Source organism: Engraulis encrasicolus, chromosome 8, assembly GCF_034702125.1.
Source record: "Engraulis encrasicolus isolate BLACKSEA-1 chromosome 8, IST_EnEncr_1.0, whole genome shotgun sequence".
NCBI classification, from domain to species: domain Eukaryota; kingdom Metazoa; phylum Chordata; class Actinopteri; order Clupeiformes; family Engraulidae; genus Engraulis; species Engraulis encrasicolus.
This window is the reverse complement of record NC_085864.1, coordinates 45,690,235-45,717,801: the sequence shown is the minus strand read 5'-3', so window position 1 is coordinate 45,717,801 and position 27,567 is coordinate 45,690,235. Positions and strand designations below refer to the sequence as shown.

The 27,567-nt window shown below is 42.9% G+C and overlaps 2 protein-coding genes and 1 non-coding gene across 4 annotated transcripts; 1 reads left to right on the top strand and 2 right to left on the bottom strand.

The window, feature by feature from the left end:
• Positions 1-11,455: 11,455 nt before the first annotated feature.
• dmac2 (distal membrane arm assembly component 2) lies at positions 11,456-17,058 on the top strand. Of its 2 annotated transcripts, none has more exons than XM_063204512.1 (6): positions 11,456-11,560; positions 12,817-13,010; positions 13,165-13,245; positions 13,685-13,824; positions 14,691-14,853; positions 15,435-17,058. In XM_063204512.1, exons 1-6 carry the CDS (start codon positions 11,534-11,536, stop codon positions 15,631-15,633), a joined length of 804 nt encoding a protein of 267 aa, XP_063060582.1. In that variant the 5' UTR covers positions 11,456-11,533; the 3' UTR covers positions 15,634-17,058. The 2 variants fall into 2 exon arrangements, with proteins under 2 accessions (XP_063060582.1, XP_063060583.1); XM_063204513.1 differs by having other exon boundaries at positions 11,469-11,560; positions 12,820-13,010.
• Positions 17,059-21,495: 4,437 nt separating this feature from the next.
• Positions 21,496-27,283, bottom strand: LOC134453928 (protein zwilch homolog). Its single transcript, XM_063204676.1, is given in 10 exon segments — positions 21,496-21,556; positions 22,041-22,136; positions 22,576-22,712; positions 23,647-23,675; positions 23,869-23,970; positions 24,321-24,447; positions 25,051-25,203; positions 25,614-25,693; positions 27,117-27,207; positions 27,209-27,283. Coding segments are annotated over 10 exon segments (951 nt in total).
• On the bottom strand, positions 21,777-21,908 carry LOC134454854 (small Cajal body-specific RNA 14). The gene has a single exon (XR_010035920.1). It is a non-coding gene; the product is annotated as a small Cajal body-specific RNA 14 (non-coding RNA).
• Positions 27,284-27,567: the final 284 nt, after the last annotated feature.

Sequence of the window (27,567 nt, the reverse complement as noted above, 5' to 3'; positions counted from 1 at the left end):
GCTGCGTCTATCCACTCCTGCTTGTAGCCCCTCTCTTGGAATCTCTGTGAAAGATCAGAGGCTTGTGTTGTGTATGTCTCACTAGTGCTGCATAATCTCCTAGCCCGATGGAACTGGCTGATTGGGAGGCTTCTAATGAGGTGACCAGGATGGTAACTGTCACCCCGAAGCAGGGTGTTCCTATCCGTAGGCTTTCGGAATAGGTCCGTATGCAGAGTGCAGCCATCCTTGATGATTAGAACATCTAGGAAGCTGATTTTGGATTGGTCATATTCAAGGGTAAAATTCAAATGATCATTCACAGAATTGAGGTAGCGGTGGAATTCTTTTAGAGATTTTTCATCACCATTCCACAAAATAAAGACATCATCAATAAAGCGTTTGTACAGTAAAAGGCTTTTAAAATGTGGATTTACCTCGGAGTTCAACACATATTGGTTCTCAAAAAAACCCATGTACAGGTTCGCATAGTTGGGAGCCATGGTGCTACCCATGGCTGTCCCTTTGACTTGTAAGAAATATTCCTCTTTAAAAAGAAAATAATTGTTGGTGAGAACTAGGTGGGCCAGGTCAATAATACACTCGGTTTGAGGTTTTAGCGCAGGAGGTCTGTCATTAAGGAAAAACTGCATAGCCTCTAAACCGCCATCGTGTGGAATATTCGTGTACAGACTAGAGACATCAAAAGTCGCAAGTAAAATGTCACTATCAGGTAAAGTCGTCATTTTCAATTTGTTTATAAAATCAATGGAATCCCTAGTGTATGAGGGCAGGGAACAAACCAATGGTTTTATGCAGTGGTCAACAAACATGGAGACATTGGATGTCAGTGACCCAATACCACTGACAATGGGTCTTCCTAGAAGAGGGGGTGTGTGTGATTTGTGCACTTTAGGTAGGGTGTAAATCACAGGGGTAACAGGAAATTCATTTTTCATGAACCCAAATTCGCTTTTATTAATTTCACCCTTGTCAAACCAGAACTGTAGCTTGTTGTGCACCAAAGTCAGAAATGTCTTCGTGGGATCATTTGACAATTTCCTGTAAAAGTGAGTGTCCCCAAGTTGTCTGTGGATTTCCTGCTCGTAATCTGCTGTGTTTTGTAGAATAATGGCACCACCTTTGTCAGCAGGGCGGACCACCACCGTTTTGTCGTTATTGAGTTCTTTTAGAGCATCCCTTTCGAGTTTGGACATGTTGTTGTACACCTTATACTGACGTTTTTTTCTTAAGGTGGAGAACACATCTTGTTCCACCAGACGGCAATATGTGTCAAGGGAGGCATTTCTGTTCTTAGGTGGAATGTATGTAGATTTAGGTCTAAACATTCTCCTGTCCTGCAAAGTGGTGGGCGCCTCTTGAATAGGGGCTACATCATTGCCGCTGGTGGTGGCACAGTCAGGTGAAGTAGATGGCGCGTTGCGGAACAGTTCTTGTAGTCTTAGTCGCCGAAAGAATTTTTGAAAGTCTATCACAGTCTCAAAGTCATTAGTGGAGGTAGTAGGGGCAAAAGACAATCCTTTGCTGAGCGCAGTAGTGCAGAGCTCAGTGAGAGGTTTTGAAGAAAAGTTCATTACCGTGCTCGTAGTCTGGGTAGATACCCTGGATGATCTTCGGATGCCCCTCCTGCAGCGCTTCCACCGCGTTGGTTCCCTCTCTGCGCGCGTCCTTGCGCGCGACCCCGTGCGCGCCCGCGGCCGCATCCTCTGCCTCTGCCTCTGTACTGTTGATGGGGGGAGGGGGGGCGGTCTAAAAAACCGCTGCGGCTGTGGGAATCGGAGTCGATCGAGGAAGAGGAAGGCCAGTCATCCTGTTGGCGAGCCTGTGGGTTGGTTGGCCCCGCCGGCAGTGGTTGGGTAGATGCATCCGTGGTCTTCCTCCAGAAATAAACTCTCTCTTGTTTGTAGTCCTCGATGTCTCTGGCGAACTTCTGCTTCTTGGTGACTTTTATTTCTGCCAAGCGTTTCTCCTTCAGTAATTCGATGTCCTTTTTCAGGTTGGTTAGATGCTCTGTATCGGTGATGTCTTTATCCAGGCGGCTGGTAATCTCTCGGATCTCCTCCCTGGTTCTCTGAAGTTGCTCAGTTGTTTCTTGAATAGTCAGCGCCATTAGGTCCAGCGAGCATTTATTGAGAATCTCACACCAGCGGTCTAAGAATTCCTCGTTGTTGAGACCAAACGCTGGAACTTTTCGGATCCTCAATCCTCTTGGTATTATCTTGCGTCGAAGGTGGTCGCTCAAGGCCACGGCGTGCATGTATTGCCTGGTCTCTTGAACAACCTTTTTCTTCAGCGATTCGACCAAGGCAGTCGTTTCCGAGTTAATGTATGTGAAACTTTCACCGTCAAACAGCGAGTCTGTCAATAAGATTCGTGAATGATCTTCAGTCGTAAATTCAAATGTCTTTAGAAGGCCTGTTGGGATGTCCGTTGATTTGTTAACATCCATCTTGGCTTTTCAATGGAGCACAAAGCTCAGTCGGGAGTCAGTGGAGTGCTGCGCTCAATTTCGAGTCCAAAAGAAGTGTATGTGATGCGCGCACATCCAGTAGAACAGGTGCTGGATCAAATCAAACGTGCGTAAAGGAAGAGAGGAAATCCGCACACTGTTGCTGCTCACCGATTTATTATAACACAACGTTTCGACCTCAGGCGGTCTTCGTCAGGTGTATAGGTGTGTGTCAGCCCGTGAGTGACAGTTCTTATAGAAAAGGAAGGGGCGGGCATAGGGTCAGCTGATATGAAATAACAATGTTCCCAAAATGACACATTATCCCAAGGAATTGCATAATTACATTGTGAAAAGACAAGAGAATTACAAAATGAAAGACAATAATAATAAAACCCATACAGTGAATAAATATCTACACGTCACCAATACCTTAGATTGCCAGTGTTACCAAATCAATATTTACAAAATTACACATTACAACAATCCTAATACATTCCAGAAGTTCTGCAGAGCTGAAGTTAATCCCAAATTATAGGAAAGGCTTAATATCAAACTCCTCATTTAATCCATGTGGGGACATAGTATTCAGGAGATGGATGTAGTATGTCTCTCGTTGTAAAAGGAGGCGATCATGGTTGCCCCCTCTAGGAGGCCTCTCCACCTTTTCAATGCCAATGTATCTGAGAGTACATATACTGTGTCCCGCAGAGAGAAAATGTGCCGCTACAGGGTTGCGAATATCACCGCATCTGATATTACTGCGATGCTCAGATATGCGGGTGCGTAAAGCTCGGTTTGTCTTACCGACATAGGCAAGTCCGCATGGGCATTTAATTAAATAAACCACAAACTGTGTGTTGCACGTAATTACTCCCCGTATGCTTAAGTGTTTCCCAGTGTGTGGGAAACTTCCTTTACGCACGTTTGATTTGATCCAGCACCTGTTCTACTGGATGTGCGCGCATCACATACACTTCTTTTAGAAGTGAAAAGTTGACATCGTTAGGACTGCCTTTACCATAACCGACTTTCACTTAATGACAAAGTCATGAAATATTTATGACAATGACATAATGTTTATGACACATGCATTACTGCATTAAGACACTGTTATGACACTTAAGTCATACGTATCTTTTTTTTCTGTCTGTCTGTTCTGGTCTTATGATGGAAGGTACTGCCCAGTGCATCTCTGTTGGCTATGGCAATTATTGCTGTTCCACCTCCCCTGTAATACTCCCATTATCTATGTCTAGCTTTTGCTTGAGAGTTTTTTTTTGCTCCTTTTTTCCACATTTTTTCCTTCTTACTTGTGGGTACTTGTGGGTTCGTCACTCTGTTGTGCGCATTTCTTTCTGTACAGTATACATTATAATTGCAAGATGTCATTATATGGTACTAATGATTCTGTGTAGCAGGGCAATCTGAGGACAATGAGGATTGTTGTCGTATAAGATACTTGGGTAACACTTTTAACTTGACGGTGCTATGATAGCTGCTATGAATGTGGTATGCATATGCATTCACCCATCAAGTAATGTGTTACTGATATTTAAAATGCCCTCTCCCTTGCCAAAGTTCTGTGAAACACAATATGTAACATGACTGAGTGAGTGCTAGAGGGCTTGAAATTCTTTGGTGCGCTAACTGCATGCATAACTGTAATGAATGAAAGCATGGTTTTTATACCCTACCCTTTCTTTTCACTTTTGTAAATCCTAGCTCCTATTACAACTTGATCGATTTCACCTCAGTGTAGCAAATCACTCATTTAGTAAAACAACAAAAAGCATCCAGCAAATGTACAGTAAGATATGGCTTTGAAGGGGTCATATTATACGAAATTCACTTTTGCGTTTTGCCATCAAGGTCACACACAGCTCCAAAAACCCTTCTGCAGATGATGTCAACACAAACTGTAGGCTCACAAAACGATGTCAAAAATGAAACCGGATTCAACCTTTGACATCAATGGTTCTACAGAATTGTCAAAGTAGCAGATTTAAACAACTCATTATGCAATGATTTTGATGACTAGGTTTTCCACAGCCAATATAGCTCTTGTTGAAAAACAGTTTGTATGAAAATTAGAACTTCAACTTCATGAAAGCCCAAAGACAAAGACTTTTTTTTTTAACATTGGGCATTTTCTAACAAAATGAGGTAATTAGCACTAACCCTTTAAGATGATTTTATACAGGGAAGGTTATGTATAGCACACTCTAGCCTTTTTTGACCCAAAGCAAAACAAAAGGCTGACTGTTTGAAGCACCTTTGTCTGTGGTCACCCTTAAATTTGGGATCAGAAGAAGTGTCTTTCTTCTGCCTCAAACTACATATATAGTCGTGCTTTTCCAATCGAATGTCATAATAGCGCATGGAGGGCTGCAAAAAAACAAACTCAAAGGTACCGTCCGCATCGTGGACGAACCACAGAACATAATTTGGAGACATCAGATTGTTTCAGTAACGTGGAAAGATACATTGAAAGTTGAAGCACGTGTTACTGTGTTAGTTAGTTAACCTTGTGTTGGGTTTGTAACTGATCAAGAGCAACACTATGCTGGTGGAGAACACCTAATCTCAGGAACTGCATCTGATGGCATCTCAGTATTTGAAACTTTTGTAGGAGATAGAGCTTTTATACGCAGAAATATCTCTCATTAATTGATAACTGAGTAAACCAGCATTAACAGTCTTCCTTACACTATGTGTACAGGGTCGAGACCACTGACTTATATAAGTCAGTGGTCGAGACGTATACACCACTAAAGGTTACCTGTAGCCAGACTGAAGACATTGTGTTAAAAAAGGATGATTAAGAAAAAGAATGATGCACAGAAATCAGGAAAGAGCATGGCCCTTTTCAAACCATTGACCAAGTACTTTGAAAACTTTTTATAATTATTTGGTAAAACGTTTTATACAATCCAAGATTTTTTTCATCTTTTTTGCCACTTAATTCTACATCATACACTAAAAGCCATCTGCAGTGAGAACTTGAGAAATAAATAAAATGATATGCCACTATTAGCCAGGCCGTGCCCTAGTGACGCAACAACGTCTTCAACGTTGCTTCAAGTCAGGTCAAGAGCAATACAAATAACGTTTTCGAGCTCCCGAAAAATCGGGAACTCCTCCCACTTTGTCAGGAAGCAAACAAACAGTAGCAAATGAAGGGAGGCGGGTCAACCATGCCGTTTGGGAAATGGTAATTGTTATGCTCTTGGTCAGACCAAGTCTCAAAGAGATTTGAAAGTCGATGATAATCAGGCTAGCGACTATAGTATTTTTGCATGAAGTAAATGAAAAAAAATCTGACTCAGTTTTGAGGAAGCCATAATATAAGGAGAGACTGATCAATTTGCTCGCTCTCTCTCTCTCTCTATTGCGACACTATGCTGCCATAAATGCCCTGGCCCGATGCCTTGCCAAGCCATGCCCCGACTGCCAGTTCCTTGATGTAGCAAACTGTGCACTTTTGTGAGGGCAGATTACCAAACCTTTAATGTCAATCAAGTAATTGATGTTAGTTTTTCTGAGCTGTAAGATGTAGCATGAGCCACACGTTTGTTAGGTCGGGTAGTACTAAAGTGACTGAGTTGTTTTATTTGAAATTAATTTTATCGTCACAATAACGTTTTTTTTTTTCTTTTTAATCCCTAAGAGAAATTCGATGCAGGTAAAGTACATTAAAAAGACTTCCTTTGGGGCATTGTGCAGATCTGGCCTCAGGATTGGGGAGACACAAAAGCTTTTTTTTTTTTTTTCTTTGCAGGTATGTAGGCCTACAACTCGACTTTATATGCATTGTAGTCCAAAAGAGATGGAATGTCAGAAATCTAGCTGTCAAACATTATTTCTTCCACCTTTTCAGTTCTTTTTTATCCATTTCCATTTTTTATCCGAATCTAAAATGTGAGGAATGTGTTTCAAATAACTTAAGACATTTTTTTACTGGGTGGTGGTGGGGGTGGGGAATGTTTGTGTGCTTGTGGGAGTTAGTGGTGTCAATGTTTCCTTATAACCCTTCATATATTTCCCTTTAAACCTTTTTTTTGCAAGAGGGGACAGAATGCAGACTTTCCCATCTCTTGTGAATTGTTAAGAGGAATCTGTTTGGAGCACAGAATTCTTTTGTATCTAAATGACCTTATTTTAAGGTTAATCATTCATTTCTTGACTTGTGAACAATAAATAAAAATGGTATAAAAAATGTGTATGCGTGTGTCATCTCTGTTTTTGATGTGAGATGTTTTCTGGGCGCGTCAGTTAACACCCCAAGCACTGTGAGTTTCATGTCTTTGTAACCGTCTGAAGTTTGCAACCGTCTGAGTTTGCAGTATGTTAGCTTTATGGCACTGTGTGTGTGTGTGTGTGTGTGTGTGTGTGTGTGTGTGTGTGTGTGTGTGTGTGTGTGTGTGTGTGTGTGTGTGTGTGTGTGTGTGTGTGTGTGTGTGTTTGCTTGTTAGTGTGTGTGTGTGTTCTGGAGAATAATGCCCAATAAACAGCTGTCGTCAATCCTAAACCACACCCCCTCTACTGGATTTACAGTAGGCAGGTCTCCTGACCTTATCTCGCTTGTGATTAGTTAGGTCTGATCATAACCAGGCACTGTTTTATCAATGGCAGCTCAAGCCCAAGGCCAGTTTCTCCTGCAGGCAGGATGAATGAACAGAATCAGCTGAGTCTTAGCCCCTCCCCCATCCCCATCCTGGATGTCAACTGGGCAGGGCCGCCACTAGACATAAGCAGTGTACCCAGAGTGCTTAGGGCACCAACCACTTTGCCCCCAAAATTGGGGTCTCTTAAATTGAGATTGACTAAAAAATATCATGAAAAAGAATTACATTACAAAACATATTCATTTGTTAGTAGATTATTATTAGTATTTAATTATGAGGGGGGGACTCCTGACCAGTTATGCTTAGGGCCTCCAAAACCTTAGCAGCGGCCCTGTAACTGGGCCTTGACGACAAGGGTCCAGCCGATTGGAAGGATCAGGCCCGCCGAAGGGGGGGCACAAAGGGGTATGTTGTCCGGGGCCCCGGGGAGATAGGGGGCCAAGAATTAGATCCCCACTACATTGTATAGTATACTACTGGGTAGGGGGCCCTTTCAGATTCAGATTGTCCTGGGCCCAGCAAAAGCTGTGCCCTGAGAGGGATGCTGGGGCGGGCAACAGAGAGATGATTGGGCAGACCTGAGAGGGATGATCGGTGGGCATCAAGAGTTGGGATGGCTTATTGGGCGGAGTAACAATAGTCTGTGAACAAGTAACAGGAAGAGAGAGTGAAAAGAGATGGAGGCTTGCAGAGGGGGGATTATAGCCGTAAAGCTACTGTGTGTGTGTGTGTGTGTGTGTGTGTGTGTGTGTGTGTGTGTGTGTGTGTGTGTGTGTGTGTGTGTGTGTGTGTGTGTGTGTGTGTGTGTGTGTGTGTGTCTGGCTAGCTGGCTGGCTGGCTCTCTGTCTGTGCTTTGCCTGTGTCTCTAATGGAGTTAACAGCAGTCAGTGTAGGAAGCAGGAGGAAGGTTGCATTCTATTGTTTTTTGCGTGTGGCTGTGTGTGTACAATTCAAGTCAAGTCAAGTAGGTTTTATTGTCAATTTCTTTACATGCACTGGTCATACAAAGAATTTGAAATTACATTACAATTATGAGGCTGTGGCTACGTTTACATGACGTTTTTAAGTCCAAATGAATAATTCAGAGTTAAATAGTTCTGTCAAGTTTACTTTAATCTTTCATTTAATTCGGAATTGTGAAGTGTTTGCATGACGTCTTCAAAGCGGGATTAAGCTTTATTCAGAATTAAAGCGAGTTAATTCTGAATTAAATGTCTCATGTAAACATAGCCTGTGTGTGTATTTTTTTTCAACATATGCCCTGGTTATTGGGGTTTATACATGCACAGTATATTATCATGCACAAGTATGAGGAAATATTTCTCTCTCTGTGGTTTTTGTGAGTTGGTATGTAGTAAAGTGCAGCAAACCCACCTCCTGCCTCCTCCACCCCGATGGCACAGCACAGCACAGGGTCACATGGTCTTGTAGCGCCAAGTTGGGACCGAGGGCCAGTTGCCATGGCAATAAGCCGGTGCTGTAATATCGCTAAGCGGCGCAGGATTAATCTGGGGACAGATGGTACGGTCAGCGCGTCACTTCCTTCAAGCCGAGCACGGCACGCACACACACGCATGCACACACGCACATGCACACACACACACACACACACACACACACACACACACACACACACACACACACACACACACGCATACACGCATACACGCACACACACACACACACACACACACACACACACACACACACACACACACACACACACACACACACACACACACACACACACACAGACGAGAACAGGTTGCTGCCCCCCTCCCACCCTCTTGTCATATTATTTGCCTTGCACTATACTCACAAAAGAACTGCATCATCACTGCCACTGCAACGTCACTACTACATTCTATATTTGTCATTTCCATAATTATGATCACCTTCATCGTCATTATTTAACATCACGATTATTATCTCAACAATAATGGAAAGGTCTGAAATCTAGAATCAGCGAAGAGCCAATGAGTGGAATTTACCTTGCATAAAATTGTTGGCATTACAGTAATGTCAGAGTCAGCATTCCGACAAAATCCTAAAAATCAAACCTAAAACAGATTAAAATTCCTTTAACTGGCGTTTTGGAAATGGAAACATGTGCTCATTGGAAATTTGTGTTGTGATCCATCTCTCTCTCTCTGGCTGTGACATTTCTATTCATGGCTTTAGAAATCGATGTGTCTTTGGATCTGAATATTACATAAATGCAAACCAAACATACATTTAGGCCTTCTGAGCATGAAAAACTGAAAAAAAAAAAATTCCAACTGCCCGAGAGGTCAATGAAGGTCATTTGGCACACCGATCTAGGTGATATAGCCCCTTAAGGCACGCTGTAATAGTCATTGAAAAGTTAGATACCATAGTGCCAGAGATTCTTTAAGTATATATGGATATGCCAACATAATAGGTTGCTATGGGCACCTAACATGACCAGGTTCCGGTCTGCCTAAAGTGGCGTGTCATAATGCTCCTAGCATTGAATAGAACAGTCCTTAGGTCTGCCTAGGTCTGCCTAAAGGGGGATTTCCCCCCCTCCCCCTTGCAATAATAGAACCCGGAAACAATGGGCCAATGGAACCTCTCTCTCTCTACTCTCTCTGATAGTACTACACTACTATGACATAACACAAGGCCTTTAGTAATGCACTATGACTTGGTCATTGCCATTCCGGTTACAGCAGGGGTGGGGACCCTATGTTTCGAGGGCCGTTTGCGGCCCTTGAGGCCGCTTTGTCTGGCCCCCGATATAGTTTTAGTGTTATGCAGCTTTAGATGAAATATGACATATTTTGTTAAGGAAACTTAGAAAATACATTTGCTATACAATTAAGTTTCAGAGGACCTAGAGAAGGAGGGTTATGTTTAAAGCTAGCTGCCTTCAATATAGGCCTAAAGTGCAGGAAGAAATCCTGGTTTGTGTTCGTAATACGGCCCTCAGAGGACTTTTACGGCCCTCGGATAAATTTGAAGTGGCCCCTCAAATGAAAAAGGTTCCCCACCCCTGGGTTACAGCAAATGTATAACGCCGTGTCTTAACAGGCTGGACTGGGGGAGAAATAGGGCCCGAGCACCCTCACCCTTGTGGGCCCCTATTTTCAGAATTTTTTTTTTTTTTAAAGCCCACTATGCCAGATGGCCAGTCCAGCCCTGGTTCTACCAGAAAGGCGAGACGGTAGCTAACTCTATCACTCTCATCCTCGTTTCAATTATCCAATCACTGCTCTTGGTTTGGGGATTCCCTGCCACTTCACTCCTCCATCCTCTACCACACAGAGCAAAGACGAGAAACAGACGACCCTACGACCTCCGTCTCCTGATGCCCCACCAGTTATCATGACCAGCCTCTACAGAGGGACCATTGAGAGCATCATCACCATCTGCGGGAGCTGCAGTGAGAACAACAGGAAAGCCTTGCAGCGTACTGTATAGTGAACTCAGCTGGGAAGATCAGCAAGGCACCCCTCCCCTCCCTGCAAGATATCTACATCACCTGGCTCACCCGCAAAGCCCTCACAATTGTGAAGGATGAGACCCACCCAGCGCACAACCTGAACAGCCTCCTGCCCTCCGGAAAGAGGTACACTATAGGAGCAGACAAAAAACTAGGACCCTGCATTGCGTCTTGTGTTTTAAATCATTAAATGGAATCGGACCCACTACTGGATATGTTTCAGTGGTATGCACCAACCAGGTCATTAAGGTCAACGGAGAAGAATTTGCTGGTAATGTCAAAAGTCAAAACAAAGTGTGGAGAGGCAGCCCTTAGCTCCTACGCTGCAAAGCTTTGGAACCAGCTTCCATATTATGTAAAAGAAATGCCCCCACTATTGATAGCTTTAAATCTAGACTCAGGACGAAGCTGTATTCAGATGCCTTCCACTTCCACTTTTATCTTAATTTTTATTTTATTTTTCTTATTGTGTTTTAATTTTTTTGACTCTATAGAATTTCTTCCTTCTTTCCTTTCTTTGTGCTATTTTTTTCCGTGAAGCACATTGAATTGCACCTGTGTATAAAATGTGCTATAAAAATAAACTTGCCTTACCTTGCCTATTGTTACTGGTTCATCACTGGTCCGTCACTGTAAAATGTCAGCCTTGTGTATGTCTGTGTACTTTCATGGAATAGAGAGGGAAAGATACTGTAANTTGTCAGAATATGAAGCAGACAATTAAAGTTGACTTGACTTGACTTGATGCTGTGTGCTGCTTGGCCTCTGGGGGGAGACAACGTGCTTTCAATTGCACAGCTTGGCCGCTGGTCGCGAATGCGCATCTTGGACTACATTCCCCCGCCCGGTTGGTCCCTTCTCGGGCACCGTAGTGTGACGAAAGCCCACGTTATGGCTGCCACCTTGTGTGTATGTTTTTCCAGAGATTTGCCTTTAACCACGCATCAAGTAATGCATTAAAACAGCGACATTGGTCTTGGACGCAAAATTATGGAGAAGTGGCACGCAGGACTAATGGTAATATAATTGTATTTTGTGCTGACAATGTGTTTGATTTGCTTATCTTGTGTTCAGCATATGCTTCCTAACACTGGATGTCCTCGTTCACACCTTGTCTATGGTTAATTTACTTGAGTTTATGTTGCTGTCATATCACGCATGTAAAAGTACAGTTTTGAAATCAACGTTTGTGTAGGATGCACATCAAGCTCTTCTGTTGAATTCAAACCATATCGCTTGTCAGGTAGGAGTAGGACAAATCAAATTTCAATCATTGCAATGAGACCCCCCTCCCTCTAAAGAAAAGGAATGTGGAAAGGTACACAACCAAAGCAATGTGTTTTTTAAAAGGACGTCTCACTTTTACATGTGACAACTAGAACTACTACAAACCTGTAATGGCTGGTTTATAACGCATCGACGCAGGAGTCACTCACAGGTACGGTAACTACTATAATTGACCTTCCAGGTCCAACTGAGAACACACCTCCACACATGTTGCGTAAATGGGTGTGGAAAGATTGTATGCATCTTAAAAATAATCAAACAACCTGCAATGTTGTACAATGAATGTCGGAGCTATGAATGTCTATTAATCCGAATGATTAGGGCAAAAAACATGTTATGACCACATTTAGCTGCTTGTTCAAGGTCTATTTGCAGTAGGGCCTACTGAAAGCTTTGAAAATGTGATACAGTTTATCAATTTTAGGTGATTGACCTAAATAAATCTTGTTTTACTCATTTACTTATGTGAACTGTAAATATTATATGTTCCTTTAAGACGACAAGAAATGGCAAAATATCGCCAGTCAAACATATTTCATGCAGTAGGCCTAGCTGATGACCTTCTGAGGTCAAAGCCATCTTACCTCCACATCTTGACATAACCAACATGGTGGTATATGTATTCTACGGCCAAACACTGCTAATTGGCATCCGTTACACTTTCATTACGACTTTCATGTTAATCAACTGCACTACAGCTGCTTGTGTGCCGTCACCTGCAATGTCCTCCCATCCCACCAGTCAGTGTCCAGGGCCTTGATGTCATTTTGCTGGCATCTTTGGTCTGTAGATCTGTAGTTGTGGGTGCCCCCAAGGCCTGTTCCCAGAGGAAAGTTATTTGACATTGAAGGAAACAAACAGAAATACAAAATATAACTTACATTTTTGCAAACCTGATGGAAGCTTTTGGGCTGACTTTAGATGATTCATCACAAGTCTGTCTTCATTATATTCATTCATGATGTAAATTTTGCCCTCTCTAACAGCAGACCTGCCGGCGACAGATGTTGTGGTCAGTCACCATCAGGAGGAATATGAGTGCTGCTGCCCCAGCCTCGTCCTCCTCACCCACGGCCACCTCCCGTTTCCTCCTCTGGCTCGATCAGACCTTCCACGATGTCGAGCCTCTACTGAACTGGAACGCCACCCTCAGAAAAAGGCTTGTCCGGAAAAAAAATCTGTGAGTTATGATGACCTAAGTTTTATCTGAGGTGTAATAACATTGCTATTTAAATATTTATTAACACTTAGTAAATACTTACTAGGTGTTACACAGATGTGTACACAAATGTTTTTTTCACCCGTGTTTACGTTCAGCAATTTTGTTCTTTCAGGTTCTATGGCTATGCACAGCGGAATTATGGTGAAAACATTGCAGCAGCCTACTACATACTGAACTTGAAAGGGGCATTCAGGTATTCTCCTCAGTATCCACATTGCTATTGCTAAGGCAGCAGTGGCCTAGTGTTTAAGGAGATGGACTTAACCCCTTAGTGCAGAGCCTATGTTATAACCTTACTGTCACCAAATTTGTAATGGCTAAGTCTTAATCTGTTACTTAAGGCCCTCTGTACTGTCATAGCAATGTTGTTATGATGTAGTTCAGTATTTTCAGCACATAGTGAATAGGCCCGCCGGCGACCCCATCTGCACTAAGAGGCTACGATCCAAGGGTTGCAGGTTCAAATCCCAGCCTTACCACCCTCTCACTCCATGGCTGAAGTGCCTGAGCAGGGCACCTAACCCCACACTGCTCCAGGGATTAAAGTAACTTTAATGAGTCAATTTGGATAAAAGTGGCCACAAAGTGCTAACTAACCTTTATTTTGGTGTGTGTGTGTGTGTTTTGTACAGGTTTGCAGGACAGACTGAATGGTTCCGTTCCGGCCCCAGAGGAAGATTCAGCTATGACTTCATGAACTACCCCGCCACCAAAATAGAAGAAATTGACCTGAGTGGCACACCTATCAACCATAATGGACTAGACAACCTTGGTACTGCCCTACTGCCCAGGCTGTGTCATGAATGTATACATTTACAGTCTAATGCCTGCTAGAGCAGTGCAGTGTTTGATAACAATGATGGGCAACCTGGATATAGGGTCATTCCATGTCAATTCCCTAGATCATTCCCTAGAATCTCCCCAGGTGACCCTCTCCAAGACTCTTCATCACGCTTTTCAAAAATTCAGTTTTTAAGGCTTAATATAGCCAAAAATAATCAAAGCATGCCATTTGTAAGTACATCATCTGGTAGACAGGGTCATATAGAGGGGCCATGGTGATTTTTAGGCCTGTCTCTTCCTTCAAACTAAAATCAGAGGTGTCAAAATCTGCTTGTAAATTTTGTATGCAATTCAAAGGCTTGAAAAGTGGGCATGGCACCCCAACTTTGGAGGGCTTCATCTCTGCAACCGTTGGACGTAGAGTGCTAATACTTGGTATTCTTTCAATTGACATCAAAAGGTACCTGTATGTGAGATACCGGGTAAATCGTAGAGGGTCATGTGGGGAAGGCGTGTGAATTGACATGGAATGACCCTATATTACTTTACAATCCAATGCCACTAATTCCAAATGACCTGGCTTTCCTTAAACGTCATTTTTTGACTTTTGTATTTTATTATTGGAAATGACTGTTCAGACGTCCTTTCATCATCTTTTTTTCCCGCACATGGCCATCCTAAGCAGACCAATTGGGCGGGAAACAGCCCAATCTGGCAACACTGAACCTATACAAAATGCATTTCATGCAAAGCAATGCAATGCCCAATACAAAAATGTTAATTTTCCAAAATGTTCCAATTAAATATAATTTTGCAAGGAGGCTCTTCATGTCTTCTCCTCTCCTCTCTCAACAGTATCTCAGGTCCATCTGCGGAAGCTTACCCTGAGGGGCTGCCCGGAGGTGGACGGGTGGTTCCTGTCACGTCTGCACGTGTTCAGCGAGACCCTGGAGGAGCTGGACATCTCGCACTGCCCCAAAGTCACCACTGGAGCACTGAGCGCCCTCACCCACCTCAGGTATCAATCATCACTGCAAAATAAATTCACCCCATAGTCCAGTCAATCCATAATTTGGCCCTTTGGGGAAAATATTTGGAGACCACTGCTGCATGCATGGACTATAGAATTAATGGACAAAATGAAAGAATGGGAAAAATGTAATTCTCCTAGCCTGGAAAATCAGCGCCAACTGCTGGACGGCAAAATGTTTTGCCTGCATTTGGTCCATTTAGGCTGGTTTATCAGGCTATAATTCTCCATAGCAAGTGAAACAAAATCATTATTCTTTTTTTGCCCTAATGAAGACTGATTGCAGTTGAAACGCGTAGGCGCTATCTATTAAAATAAAGGATTTTAAACTTTAATCACCAAGTTCAGTGTGCCTCGGATCATTTAGACTACCACCTTCAAGAAGGAGCCTACTGTTTTTTGTTTGTTTGTTTTTTTCTCTCTAAACCCAACCACCACCCCCCCTTAGGGGCGACCTAATTTTTTGGGGGTTTTTTTTGTTTTGTTTGGAGCCTACTGTTTGGGCCTTCACATTTTGGAGATAGTCACAAGCCAAATACTGCAGCTTTTATCTTTTTTTTCTCTGTCAGGATGCTGCGGCGGCTGGACATATCGGAGCTCGGCCGCGTTCAGAACCCCGGCCTGGTGCAGATCCTCACGGAGGAGATGCTGCCTCACTGCCTGGTGATCGGGGCAGACTACAGCCATGGCCTGGTCTCAGACGACACCACGCAGCAGATCGAGAGCACACCGGGCCACAAAACCCAGCCAGTCGCGACAGAGTCATAGGGGAGAATGGACAGACCAGGGTTGCATTTCTCGAAACCATAGTTGCTAACTACGTTAGTTAGTTAGTTTGTTAGTTGCAATGCAATTTCCCATTGGCAACTACTACCCAAGTTGCTAACTGCTAAGAACTACGCTTTCGAGAAATGCACCCCAGAGCGGGGTGGACAGACCAGCGGAAATATACTTACTTTGATGCCATGGCCTGGTCTCAGAGGACACCACGCAGCAGATCAAGAGCACGCCGGGCCACAAAATGCAGCCAGTCCCGACACAGTCATAGGCAAAATGGATTCATTAGTCAAAGTCCAGTTCCACATTGTAGAGATGGGGAGTAGAGCTGCCTAGCCAGGACTCGAACACGGACCTTCTGGGGTAGTAAACTTAGGCTCTTACCGCTACACCGAAGAGCCAGGCTCGTTGGTGTAACAGTCAGAACACACCCCCAACCCTAGTGATGGCCACTCCATCACACACATATTCCAAATCACTTGGCTTTACCTGTCCAATTCAGCCAGGTGATTGGCTTGTTGACTGATCATTTGATTGAATTGGGCAGGTAAAACAAGGTCATTTGGAATATGTGGCCTTAGATTCTAACTAATAAATCCATTTTGCCCATCAGTGGTCACAGGGGAGAATGGACAGACCAGAGCGGGGTTGGACAGACCAGGGGAAATATAGTTACTTCTTCCATACACCTGATGATGTACGTAAAACGCACACAACACATATGGTATACATATGGTTATATGTACAGATGTCTTGCAAACAAAGTTTTGAACATTTAACATCCATAGCCTATTTAATTATACTCTTTGATGTACTGTATGATAGAGATGTTTTAAATCTCTATTCATTTTTGTTAAAATAAAAAGTCAAATGTTCACTGTGCTCATGAGTCCATAGGCTATTGGATTGACTTGTGTCATTTAACACATTGAGTGCCATGCCATGCCTGCATTCTGGACCACTTGACGGTTTCTGTAGAACCACAGAATATTTGTTATAACTATGGACACTACGGCTACCTTGTTTGAAAGGTGAGACAACCTGTTGATTTCTAGATGCCTGAGATATCCCAAGCTAACAAGATATTTTTTCCCCCTAGGAATACTTCCCAATAAATTAATAATTATACATACCTCATGAAAACTTACCATGATTTTACTATGTCTATGCCTAAACGTGTTTTAACCATGTTTTTATGGTTACCTTACCATGATATGTGATGAATAAAACCATGGTAATACCATGGTAGCCTACATTATACATGGTAAAATCATGGTAAAACCACTAAAACCAAAGTTGTTGCATAAAGAAGATGGCTTTTCTTCTGCATGTTCCACCCTGTCACACTCACAGCATATGGAATATGTGAAGAAATGGAACAAGAATCTGATTAATAAAAATGACTTGTAGTATTTATTTGAGTGTATTGGTTGTTGTATTAAGTCCCTACCGTTAGTAACGTTACTTACATTCACCCACCCATGATTCTCTTTTAGGATAGAGGCCTGTCTGATCTGTAGATCTGTGCAATTTGCAACGTGTTCTCATCTCGCGGCGTAAAATAGCACGAGCTTTGAGGGGACTATCGGCGTACCATTTTCAGCAAATAGCCAAAACGGCGGACATGGGGACGCGCTTCACGGTTAGTCACGTGACCAGAAACTTTTAAGAAGACCACACGCGACCATAATAACCGCTCATATCATATCCCAGCCCCGCGATCCTCATGGGAAACAGCGGTAGGTACTAAATTATCTCCACTGTGTTGTTGTTGTGTAATATTGTGATCTTGTTGTGTAATATTGTGGTGTGTGTAGTACAATAAACACATACACTCGCATGTAGAGGGACATTCTCCATCCCCGTGCATGCATTATTAAATACAAAACTGCTAATATTGGCTAACTAGTCATGTCAACAGTCTTGCATAGCATCAAAAGGGATCATAAATCACATTTTCAGCCCCGTCATTGCGAACAGTAAACCTTATACTGAGTGTCAAGTGATAAGTGATAAGATGGTGTCGTGTTCCAAGCACCCTTGTAGTGTGTCTTATACATGTTTTGACCACCTGTTTGTTGTTGTACAGAACTGGTACTGCCTAATGCTAGCCAGAATGCCATATGAGTATTGAATTAAAATAGATCTACCCGATTGATTTTACAGCTTATCATGTTGGCATCGTTTTCTAAACTTGAATGGGAAAGGGGCAATGCAATGTAGCCTAATAAGACAATGTAATAAGCCTGCCAACCTAAAGCCTAAAATGTAACCTATAACCTAATGATAGACACACCAGTAGTGAACTATTTGTAAATTGACCAATTACTACAGTAGTACAATACAATACTGTGCAATATCACAACTACACATAGGCAAGGCCTACATTTTCCCACAGTCACACAGTCACACACCACACACCACCTCTGGAAGCTACCCTATTGTGTGTCAGTGCGTTGCGGTCTGTGTTCTACAACAATTGTGTTGCATTTTATTTATTGTCGTATTGTGTATTTAGTGTGTTGAATTGTGTACTACATGATGTTACATGTGTGACAGTGTAGATTTTGTTAGTATTGTGTTTACCCTGTTGTGTGCAGTGCTTGGTTTCACATTTTGTTTTGATTTTTGCTTGCGTGTGAATTTCCATTTGATAACCGACTAGCTTTTTCCTGGGCAGGAGACAGTGACCAGCTGATTGTACTGATTGCAAACAATGATCTGACTTGGCTGCGATTTTTCAGTGGTTTGCGGTGCACTTACTTCTGTGAAATGCTTGTTTGCTGTGTCTTGTAATTGGGGTGCTGTGTTTACACTTGCAGGTGCCAAGGATCGAATCGGACAATGTCAAAGCGATTCCATTACTAACTCTACGACACAGGTTGGTAGGCTCAATGTGCTACTTAGGTGTGGCTACTTTCTTTTATAGGGATCCAGAGAGAAGACCAGATGTGACCAGCCAGAGGAGAGACAGCACGGCAGAGAGGTCACAGCAGAGCAGGTGGAACAGAACGGAGGGCACGCCATCGGATTGTGGTTTCCACACAGTGTACGCAACGCTCTCAATCCTGCATCTGGGTCGTGGTTAAGCCACACCCAGGCAACGCAAGTACACTTTTGAAATAGTTAACATACTACTAAAAATTATGCTGGCTGTGAAGGCTCTTCCCACTGCTGAGACTCTTTCTCTTTCTTTCCACATCGGAGGCATCGGCCAGTGCCAGTGAAGTAAGGAGGAGGAACCGACTGCTGGAAGGGACGGTAATCGGGGTATGTTGTGATAAGTTCACTACTTCTGCTGCTGACCCCCTTGCTGCTTCTGCAGCTGACTCGCTTGCTGCCTCTACTGATGCTTCCCTCGCTAGCTGCTGCTGGGTGTTCGTTTGCTCCTCTAGTTGCTTGCACTCTATTTGCACAAACTGGGGTTTTAATTTGGGACTTGATTGGACTGCCATTTTAGCATTGGAAATGTAGGTGCATCTAACATTGAAGGTTTCCGCTTCAATAATGAATTGTTGCAAGTTAAATTGTAACTTGTAATAGTGAATTATTGAAGAGGGAACTTTGTTTGTCAGCTCGCTACTCTTCACCACACCTGCAACTTTGTCTGGTCACAGACAAACGCAAAGAAAAGAAGGAAACCAATGTGACATATGTTGTGTAAGATGTAGCAGTGAGCAAGACTAATTCCTTGTAAACGGTAGTGTTCTTTACCTAAAAGCTGTTTGTAATTCAGATTTTGATTCCACGTACAATTTAATTACTCTCTCCCCCTACCTCTGCACGGCTACTTTCTCTGCAGCTGGAGTAGAAGCAGCAACAGAAGTAGCAGAAGGTGTGTGTCTGGCTGTGGCAGTCCACCCATCAGGTCCTGAAGGAGACCAGGGAGTAAGCCAGAGGCTCCAGTATGCACAAACACAAGCCTGTTACGATTTGCTAGGGTATTTTGTGAAGCACATAGCACAGTATTATGTGTAGTATCGTACAATGATTTTTTAAACCAAATAGTTAAAAAAACATGTTTGCATCATTTTTTTTAAAGTTCTCTATTTATGGAAAAACAATTGCATGCACAAAAAAAATCAACAAGACACAGAAAGGGACAGCACCACTGAGAAACAACGTCGTAAAAAGCCTAACAACATTTAAGACATATAGAGATATTTATTATTAAGGAACAACTAAAACCAATGACTACTCAAACCACTTGTAAATTGACCAAGGCTCATGTCTTCATAAACTCCAAGTAGGAGTGAAGTGGCAGACATTAGATGCCTTTCACAAGCCCAAATTCTTTGCTAACCAGCTTGAAACAGTAGTCACTTATAAAGGATCAGTCCACCATTTAAAAAAAAAAAAATGCTGATTTTCATATCTATTCTTCCAGTTAAATGCACTTAATTTATATATAATCTGTTCTATGACTCTGGTGATATCACTTCTTAGCATATATCATTGAACCAGATGGGACCTGGTGGGACCACTCAGTGTTTGATACCATCTGGTTCAATGAAACATGTTAAGAGGTGCTGTTTTCAGACTATGAGAAAGGCCCGTTGTAATTTGATTGTTCAAAAACAACTGGATTGTTTACTGCAAGAATTTTTGTCATGTAGTCATCCGGCCAAATTTGGCTTCTTCACAGGTCTACAGGGGAAGCCTAAATCCCGCCAGGAGGAGGAGGAGGAGGAAGAGGAGGAGGAGGAGGAGGACCAACCGTGATGTACCATCACATGCATGTCAAGCAGCCTGTGCTTATGCTGCAAAACAAAGCTCGAAAAGTCATTATCTCTTACCACACACGCGCACGCACACACACACACGCACACATGCACACACGCACACACGCACGCACACACACAATGTGCGTAAACAAATTAAACCTCTGTCCTGGCCTTCTTTATGAACTGTCTGTAAAAGTGGTATGACTGCTACAATATTTGCAAAATACATTGACCACTGACCACCAATTGAAACTACAGTACATACTGTAGCGTTTAGATGACAGAACATTTGGTAATTCCATCTCACAAGGACTTTATAACAGGGGAACATTCTCAAGTCCAAGATTAAGCCTGCCAACACTTTTTGTTTTGCCAACAGGAAGTGTCAAAGGAAGTCCTCAAAGGGTTAATGTGCCGGGCTTCACACACAAAGAGACGCACATGCATGCATCGTGGTCTTGTCTACACATACAGTAATTACATTACATTACACTTAACTGACGCTTTTATCCAAAGTGACAAACAGTTCATATTTTTCAGGGTATTGGTTATAGTCCCTGGAGCAGTGTGGGGTTCTGTGCCTTGCTAAAGGGCACTTCAGCCATGGATTAAGGTGTAGGTAGAGGTCAGGTGGGATTCAAACCTACAACCTCCAGACTGAAAGACCACCTCCCTAACCATGCCACGACTGTCCAGTGGAGGACAATACATAGCTCACATTCAGGGTTCCCACTCCTAGGTTGATGGAAAATTCCTTGACTTTTCCATGACTTCCCTGACCTAAAATCTGAACTTTCATGACTGGTTGAATATGGAAATGTCTAATATAACAACTGAGCTGATATCAATGACATGTCACAGCCATTGGAACTTAACAAAGGCTGTTATATGAAATATAAGAAAACAATCAGGTTATTAACAACCCCCTGAAATAAACAGCTTGATCGTTTTATTACAAGTGAACTGAAAAAGAAATTACATTTGCAATACAATATTTTAATCTTTTAAAGGCGCCTAGGCCAAGTGGAAAGTGTGTCATCTCAAAGTGGCCAATATAACTATGAATGCTCGGAGAAAACCCTGACACAAGCTTTTATAGCCCCGATGGTATGTGGATGAAGCTGTGGGCTCACCTGATGTGTAAGGTCACATGATTCACCAGAGGCAGGCTGCCACACTTCTCACAAGCCCTGGCCACACACAGAAACACATGCACACACACGTACACACACACACACACAAAATAAAGGCTTTAATAATGAAACATGACCATAATTACAACTGCAAGACAAATATGAAAACCCACCATGTACAGTACATTATGATGCTGAGGGTTTCTATCTGTGAAAAGTCTCATATCATAAATAGTCATAAATAGACAGCCATAGAATGTCATAAATGGGCAGCCATAATGTCTGGAACCATCGCACAGGGAACCCAATGTCTTGACAGGCCCTGTCGGCAGGAACCATTCTCTCTGACTGTGTGGCGTGCCAGACTGCGGTACACTGCTCAGCACTACGGCCAATACCTGAACACCACACACCCTTTAAAACACATTGGTATTGAACCTGAACTCTTCTGAACACAGGGACATTTTAAAACATACGTTTGTGAGACTATTACATGAGTCATGAGTCATGAGTGAGAATGATGAAAATGAGGCAAACTTACTTTTGGTAGAAACTGCTGATCATGACAGGTCTTATTTCCATCTGAAAGACGTGTTCCTCATCATAAGGGCTGGTTTTGTAGTACCTCAGACATGATCTACAAGACACAGTCAAGATTTACGATGACCGTTTAATATCAAAAAGTAAAAGCATAAAATAAGAGACAGTGACAGTCATACCAGAACCCTTTGTGTGATAAAAAAAAACTGGACTATTTCTAAAAACTGCCTGTATTTTTTAAAAATAAATAACGGATGGATGAGATGGGAAACTGCCCATTGTGCCATCGTTTGCTAAAAAAAAACCCACAAGTTACCTTGATGTTGAGAGTGGCATGGGAGTTGTAGCTGTCCATTACTTGACACTTTACCAGTACTATACCTTTCAACTGGGGATGTTTCATCCTTTTAACATTTCTCAATGTTATCAAAGGGGGATAGCTAGAGGGTTATCAAGTCTGAGCTTGTGTTCCATGCCCAATGAAGATTAACATAGCCCCACAATTGTGACAGATGGGCTCCACTGACTGAACTCACTGTGTGAATGGGAAGAGGCACTCGTGGGGCAGGTTGAGGAAGGTGCTGCAGATCACCACGATCTCCAGCAGGTGGTGCAGTTTCTTCATGCGCGTCACCTGCTCCTGGAGGTCAACCTCTGTGTTCAGGTAGTAACTCTGGGGGAGAGGAGAGAAGGACAGGAGGACCGTTAAAGGAACCGACTCAGAAAATATATACAAAAAATAAGTATGATAAATTTCAAAACTAGTAACTGAAAAGGGAGATGAGTTTGTCAGGTGTTCATTCGGAAGCGATAATGTCAATCAGGTTAGGCTTCACAAACTACCTCAGATATCAACGGGCAGCCCCCTTTGTTAGACAGACAACTGTTCAAGTTGCTAAATCTAAAATCAAGAGTAGGCAACTGGGGGCCCGGGCCACATGCGACCCATCTCTTCAATCACTACGGCCCGTAGATACAGTAAAAAAGTGGCCCTCCTTATCATCAAAATTGCACATGTCTGATCTAAATCTATAGTATCCACTTAGTGTTGCTATTAGGGCTGTAATGATGTTGTATCGAACAGAGAAATCGCGATACACCGAGTCACGATACTGTATCGCGATAGAAGGAACCAGTATCGTGATATTGCCTTTCAAAGTTATGCTACCCATCAGTCCAAAAAACAATCACATGAAATGAAGTGGTAGTGCTTCCAAGGTTCAAATCATCATCATTATTATATTTAAACTTTTTAAAATTATTACTAGCCTCTTGTAACCTATTCTACCAATAAACTATCATAGTTTTTATTCATAATTTTATTTTATAATGTGAAATCGTGGGGTGTATCGAACCGTAGGTCACAAATCGTGATACGGACCAAATAGTAAGTTGTGTGTATCGTTACAGCCCTAATTGCTATACATGGGTTGTTTTCCCCTGACTGCGCGAAACTAGCTGCGCACAACTCAACCTCTGATTGTTGGAAATCGCTGTCGGCGAAAAAGCTCACATGATTGGCTGCCAGTGTCTTGCCACTTCACACAATACTGTGTTGATAAACATAGTGAACCCATGTATAGAAACGTTTGAAACATAAAACTCACCAGCAAATAATTAGTGGTCCACTCCTTTCCTGTAACAACATAAACAGGGTTATGAATACAAAACGAAATACAACCAAAATAGAAAGGCTTTCAATATATATTGATGATTGTTTAAAAAAATACTTGTCCAGACAGCAGATAGTCAGAAAGTCAAAGAGACAGACAGACACACAAACACATGCATGAGTCATGTGGCATGGCCCTGTGTGGGGCAGTGCTGACCTATGAGGTAGTTGTTGTAGTTTTTCCTCATCTTGTCCAGGCCCATCTGCACCACCATGTGTACGGGGGCCAGGCTCAACAGGCTCGTGTCATGTATGTAATCTCACGCAACAGCAGAGATGACCATCCTCAGGCAGTCCATGATGTCTTGGTAGGATGTTGTACCTATGAATGACAAGCTTCCATTATTGCCAGATTACCTCATGGTTAATCAAAGCAGAAAACTTCAAAGGCGGTTTTCAGGCCGATCAGAACGGAGCCGGTGTTGGTGCCCACACCAGTTACGTTCTGCACTAAAGTGCTTACCTGCTTATCTATGCAGTGACAATACATACAAAATTTCAGATGAGAAAACTCAAGACAAACGGATACATGGCAATAAAAAAAAATCTCCTTGGCCATCGTCTGGTGTCGATAACAAATGGCATCAGAAATCTTAAAAGTAGACTTACTGTTCGCATCTTGCCCCAGAGTTTGTGGGTGAGGTCCAGATCCCCCCCAGTCCAGGCCTACAGTGCTGTAGATGTTAATGCTCTTCTCTTTGGTGGGAGTGCCTGTCTCCTCCTCCTTAAGGGCCTGCTGTAGGATCAACAACAGAAACATTGCTTGCTGCATTAGTTGGCCTGGTGGCCTGTCTCAAAGCATACTGTATGTGCCACAGCATGTGTGCTTGACTTGTCTCACGCTAGAGGCACCATAGCAGCTAAACTTTCTAAGAGCAACTAACTTCCCTCTGCCACTTTCCCCGTTTTTAGCTATGTTCTCCAGTTCTGTGGGGAGAACAAAACATACCAAATTGAAACATGCTGCATGAGTTTGTACATAGCCAGAGGACATGCAGTTTGAAATGGGCATCACACATCTGCCATGTCTTCTAACAAAGGTAAATTCACTGAGGAGCTGATCCACCCGTCTCTCGACTACTCATTCTTATCAGCTGCTTCAGGGCTGATTGGATACATTTTGTGGCAGGTTTTTTTTTTAAACATTCTGAACTCAGGATGAGCATCTTCTTCAATCTTATGTTGCTTTGAAAGAAGCATGTAAATAACATCCATTATTAATATTACACATACATCAGCATCATAGTAGAGTAACTTTATTGAAATGAATTAAGCCATTAAGGTTTATTTCTATTATGAATATAAACAGGTATACTATGCCTGCCCAGTGCTTGCTCACCAGAACGTCTTCAGAGGACTTTGGTGGCATTTGCAGGATCTTTTCCAAGTTGCTCCACCTGAAGACATTGACAATGCTGCACTGCGACTCGATGGTGTTGTCCACCTGCATGGAGCCAAACAGGTTATACTGCGCATAGCCCTTGGTGTCCACCTCCACAAAACAACACAAAAACACATAAACAGTGGCTAAACAGCAACTGCAAACAGAAGTGGGAAAGTAATGGTGTTACTGAAATGAGATTTCAGTAGACAAGAGTCAGCACATTGCAACTCATGTTATGTTTGCACTGCACAAATGTTCATACCAATAATATGATTTGTGAGAGGGCTATACTCTTTGACACAAACAGAAAGTGACAAGGGGGCCCTACCGTGGCTTAGTAGTAGGGCACTTGTCTACTATGCGGCTGACCCGGGTTCAAGTTCCTTTGCCGACCCTTCCCCATCTCTCTCTCTCAACTCGCTTCCTGTCATTACTTCACCGTCCTATCAAAATAAAGGCAAAACCCCCCCAAAATATATTTTTTTAAAGAAAGCGATAAGGGCTAACTAATATCTTGCTATAGGTGCGTGGTGTCTCTTCTGGTGCATCTTCATCAGTTCATCCAGGCTTATGAAGGACGACTTGTCCTCTGTTGCCCCTGCCCTTATTCTGCTGCAAACCTATCCTACTCAGACTCTTAATGCATTTTAGTCTAAGGCACCTGCAAAAAACACCTGCTGAATGCCTAAACCCATTTTGGGAAAAAGAGCCCTCTGCCTATTAAACCTAAAGATCTCAGTCTCGGAAGTACAGTACATAAAAACATGACAGAAGCTGCATTTAAAAGCTATGGCCTTCATCTTGCATTAGAATGTGTACATTCAGTTCTAACATATAATGAAAAAGCTAGAATCTCAAGAGCCAGAATACATCATATGTGTCGCTCCAGGCACCAAAGCTCAAATAACGTATACGCAGCATCAGCCTAAAATGGGTTAAATATGGTCTCTGGTCTAACAGCATATGACATTTGCCATTGGTGATGAGATTTTGTGATGCTTCCCTAACATTCAAGACAGAAGTGACAAAATGTGTGCCTACATTTCTCAGACACGGAAATAAATACTTTGGACCAGGCCCTGCCATGGCTAAAAGGTAGGGCACTCGTCTACCATGCGGCTGACCTAGCTTTGATTCCCGGCCCGGGTCCTTTGTCACCCCTTCCCTGTGTCTCTCTCTCTCCCCACTTGCTTCCTGTCACCACCTTCACTGTCAGGTTATAAATAAAGATAAAAAATTAAAAAATAAAAATAAATAAATACTTTGGAGTAACACAAGAGAGTCTACCGGTAATTGAAACTTCAAAAAGAAGTTCAGTGACATACAACTACACTTTCGCCTAAAATGACCTGGATGAATTATAACATTCAATGAAAATCCAGTATTGAGATGCATACGGGGCGGTGGTAGCTCAGGTGGTAGAGGAGCCGTTTGGCGACCCAAAGGTTGCAGGTTCGAGCTCCGCTCTGCTTGACTCCATCCATGTGTCCTTGAGCAAGACACTTAACCCCAAGTTGCTCCTGGTGGCAGGGTGGTACCCTGCGTGGCAGCCACGGCCACCGGTGTGTGAATGTTAGTGTGAATGGGTGAATTTGAGGCATACAATGTAAAGCGCTTTGAGTGCTCGAAGGAGTGGAAAGGCGCTATATAAATGCAGTCCATTCCATTTACCCATATTATGAAAGCCCATTGGGAAACTCCAACTCCCATTGTCATTGTGACACAGCACTGCACACAACAAAATTGCATTTATGCCTCACCCGTGCAAGGGGGCAGCCCTCAATGGCACCCCTCGGGAGCAGTGCGGCAGGACAGTACCATGATCAGGGTACCTCAGGCATGGAGCACTGGTTGGTTACTCTCCCCACCAACATGGCGGGTTGGGACTCGGGAGTCACACCAGCAACTTTTGGGCTACAAGTCTGCAACCCTAACCGCTTACACATGACTGTATGTAGTATGATAGTATGATGATGGTCAAATGTACACGACTAGTCAGAGAAGCTAATTAGGTACGGTACTTTTGCTGTGAATAGTGTAAAGCTTGATAGCAGTGACTTTGTTGACAGTGGAGATGGGCTCTGCACCAAGCCATACCGTGCCCACGGGGGGCACTCATGTCACAGCGTACCAAGAGAGGAGGCAGTGGGACACATGTCAACGTTGGCACGTTCTGGAACCAGTTCATTGTGTACCACGACAACAACTGTCTGGTAAACACATGGGAAATTGAGACTATGGCCATAATATATGAGTTTGACATAATGTAATGTTTTAAACATGACAAAGCCGCACACCTTTTTTTGCGCACTTTGCGAATATATAGTATATGTGTAATGCCATTCTACTGTAGTCCCAAACGTTACCTTGCTGTCTTCATTAGCAGCGGTTGAGGTCTGATGTCCCTCTTCTGTTCCTCACCAGTTTCCTCTGGATCATGCAAGGCATTCGCCGGGCAGAGTCATCAGTTTC

What these genes read in the sequence shown, in the direction of transcription:
- dmac2 (XM_063204512.1), top strand. Translation starts at nt 11,534, where the DNA reads ATGGAGAAGTGGCACGCAGGACTAATG. An exon ending in AGTGGCACGCAGGACTAATG is followed by an intron (nt 11,561 to 12,816) that starts GTAATATAATTG and finishes CCTCTCTAACAG; the next exon opens with CAGACCTGCCGGCGACAGAT. An exon ending in TAATGGACTAGACAACCTTG is followed by an intron (nt 13,825 to 14,690) that starts GTACTGCCCTAC and finishes CTCTCTCAACAG; the next exon opens with TATCTCAGGTCCATCTGCGG.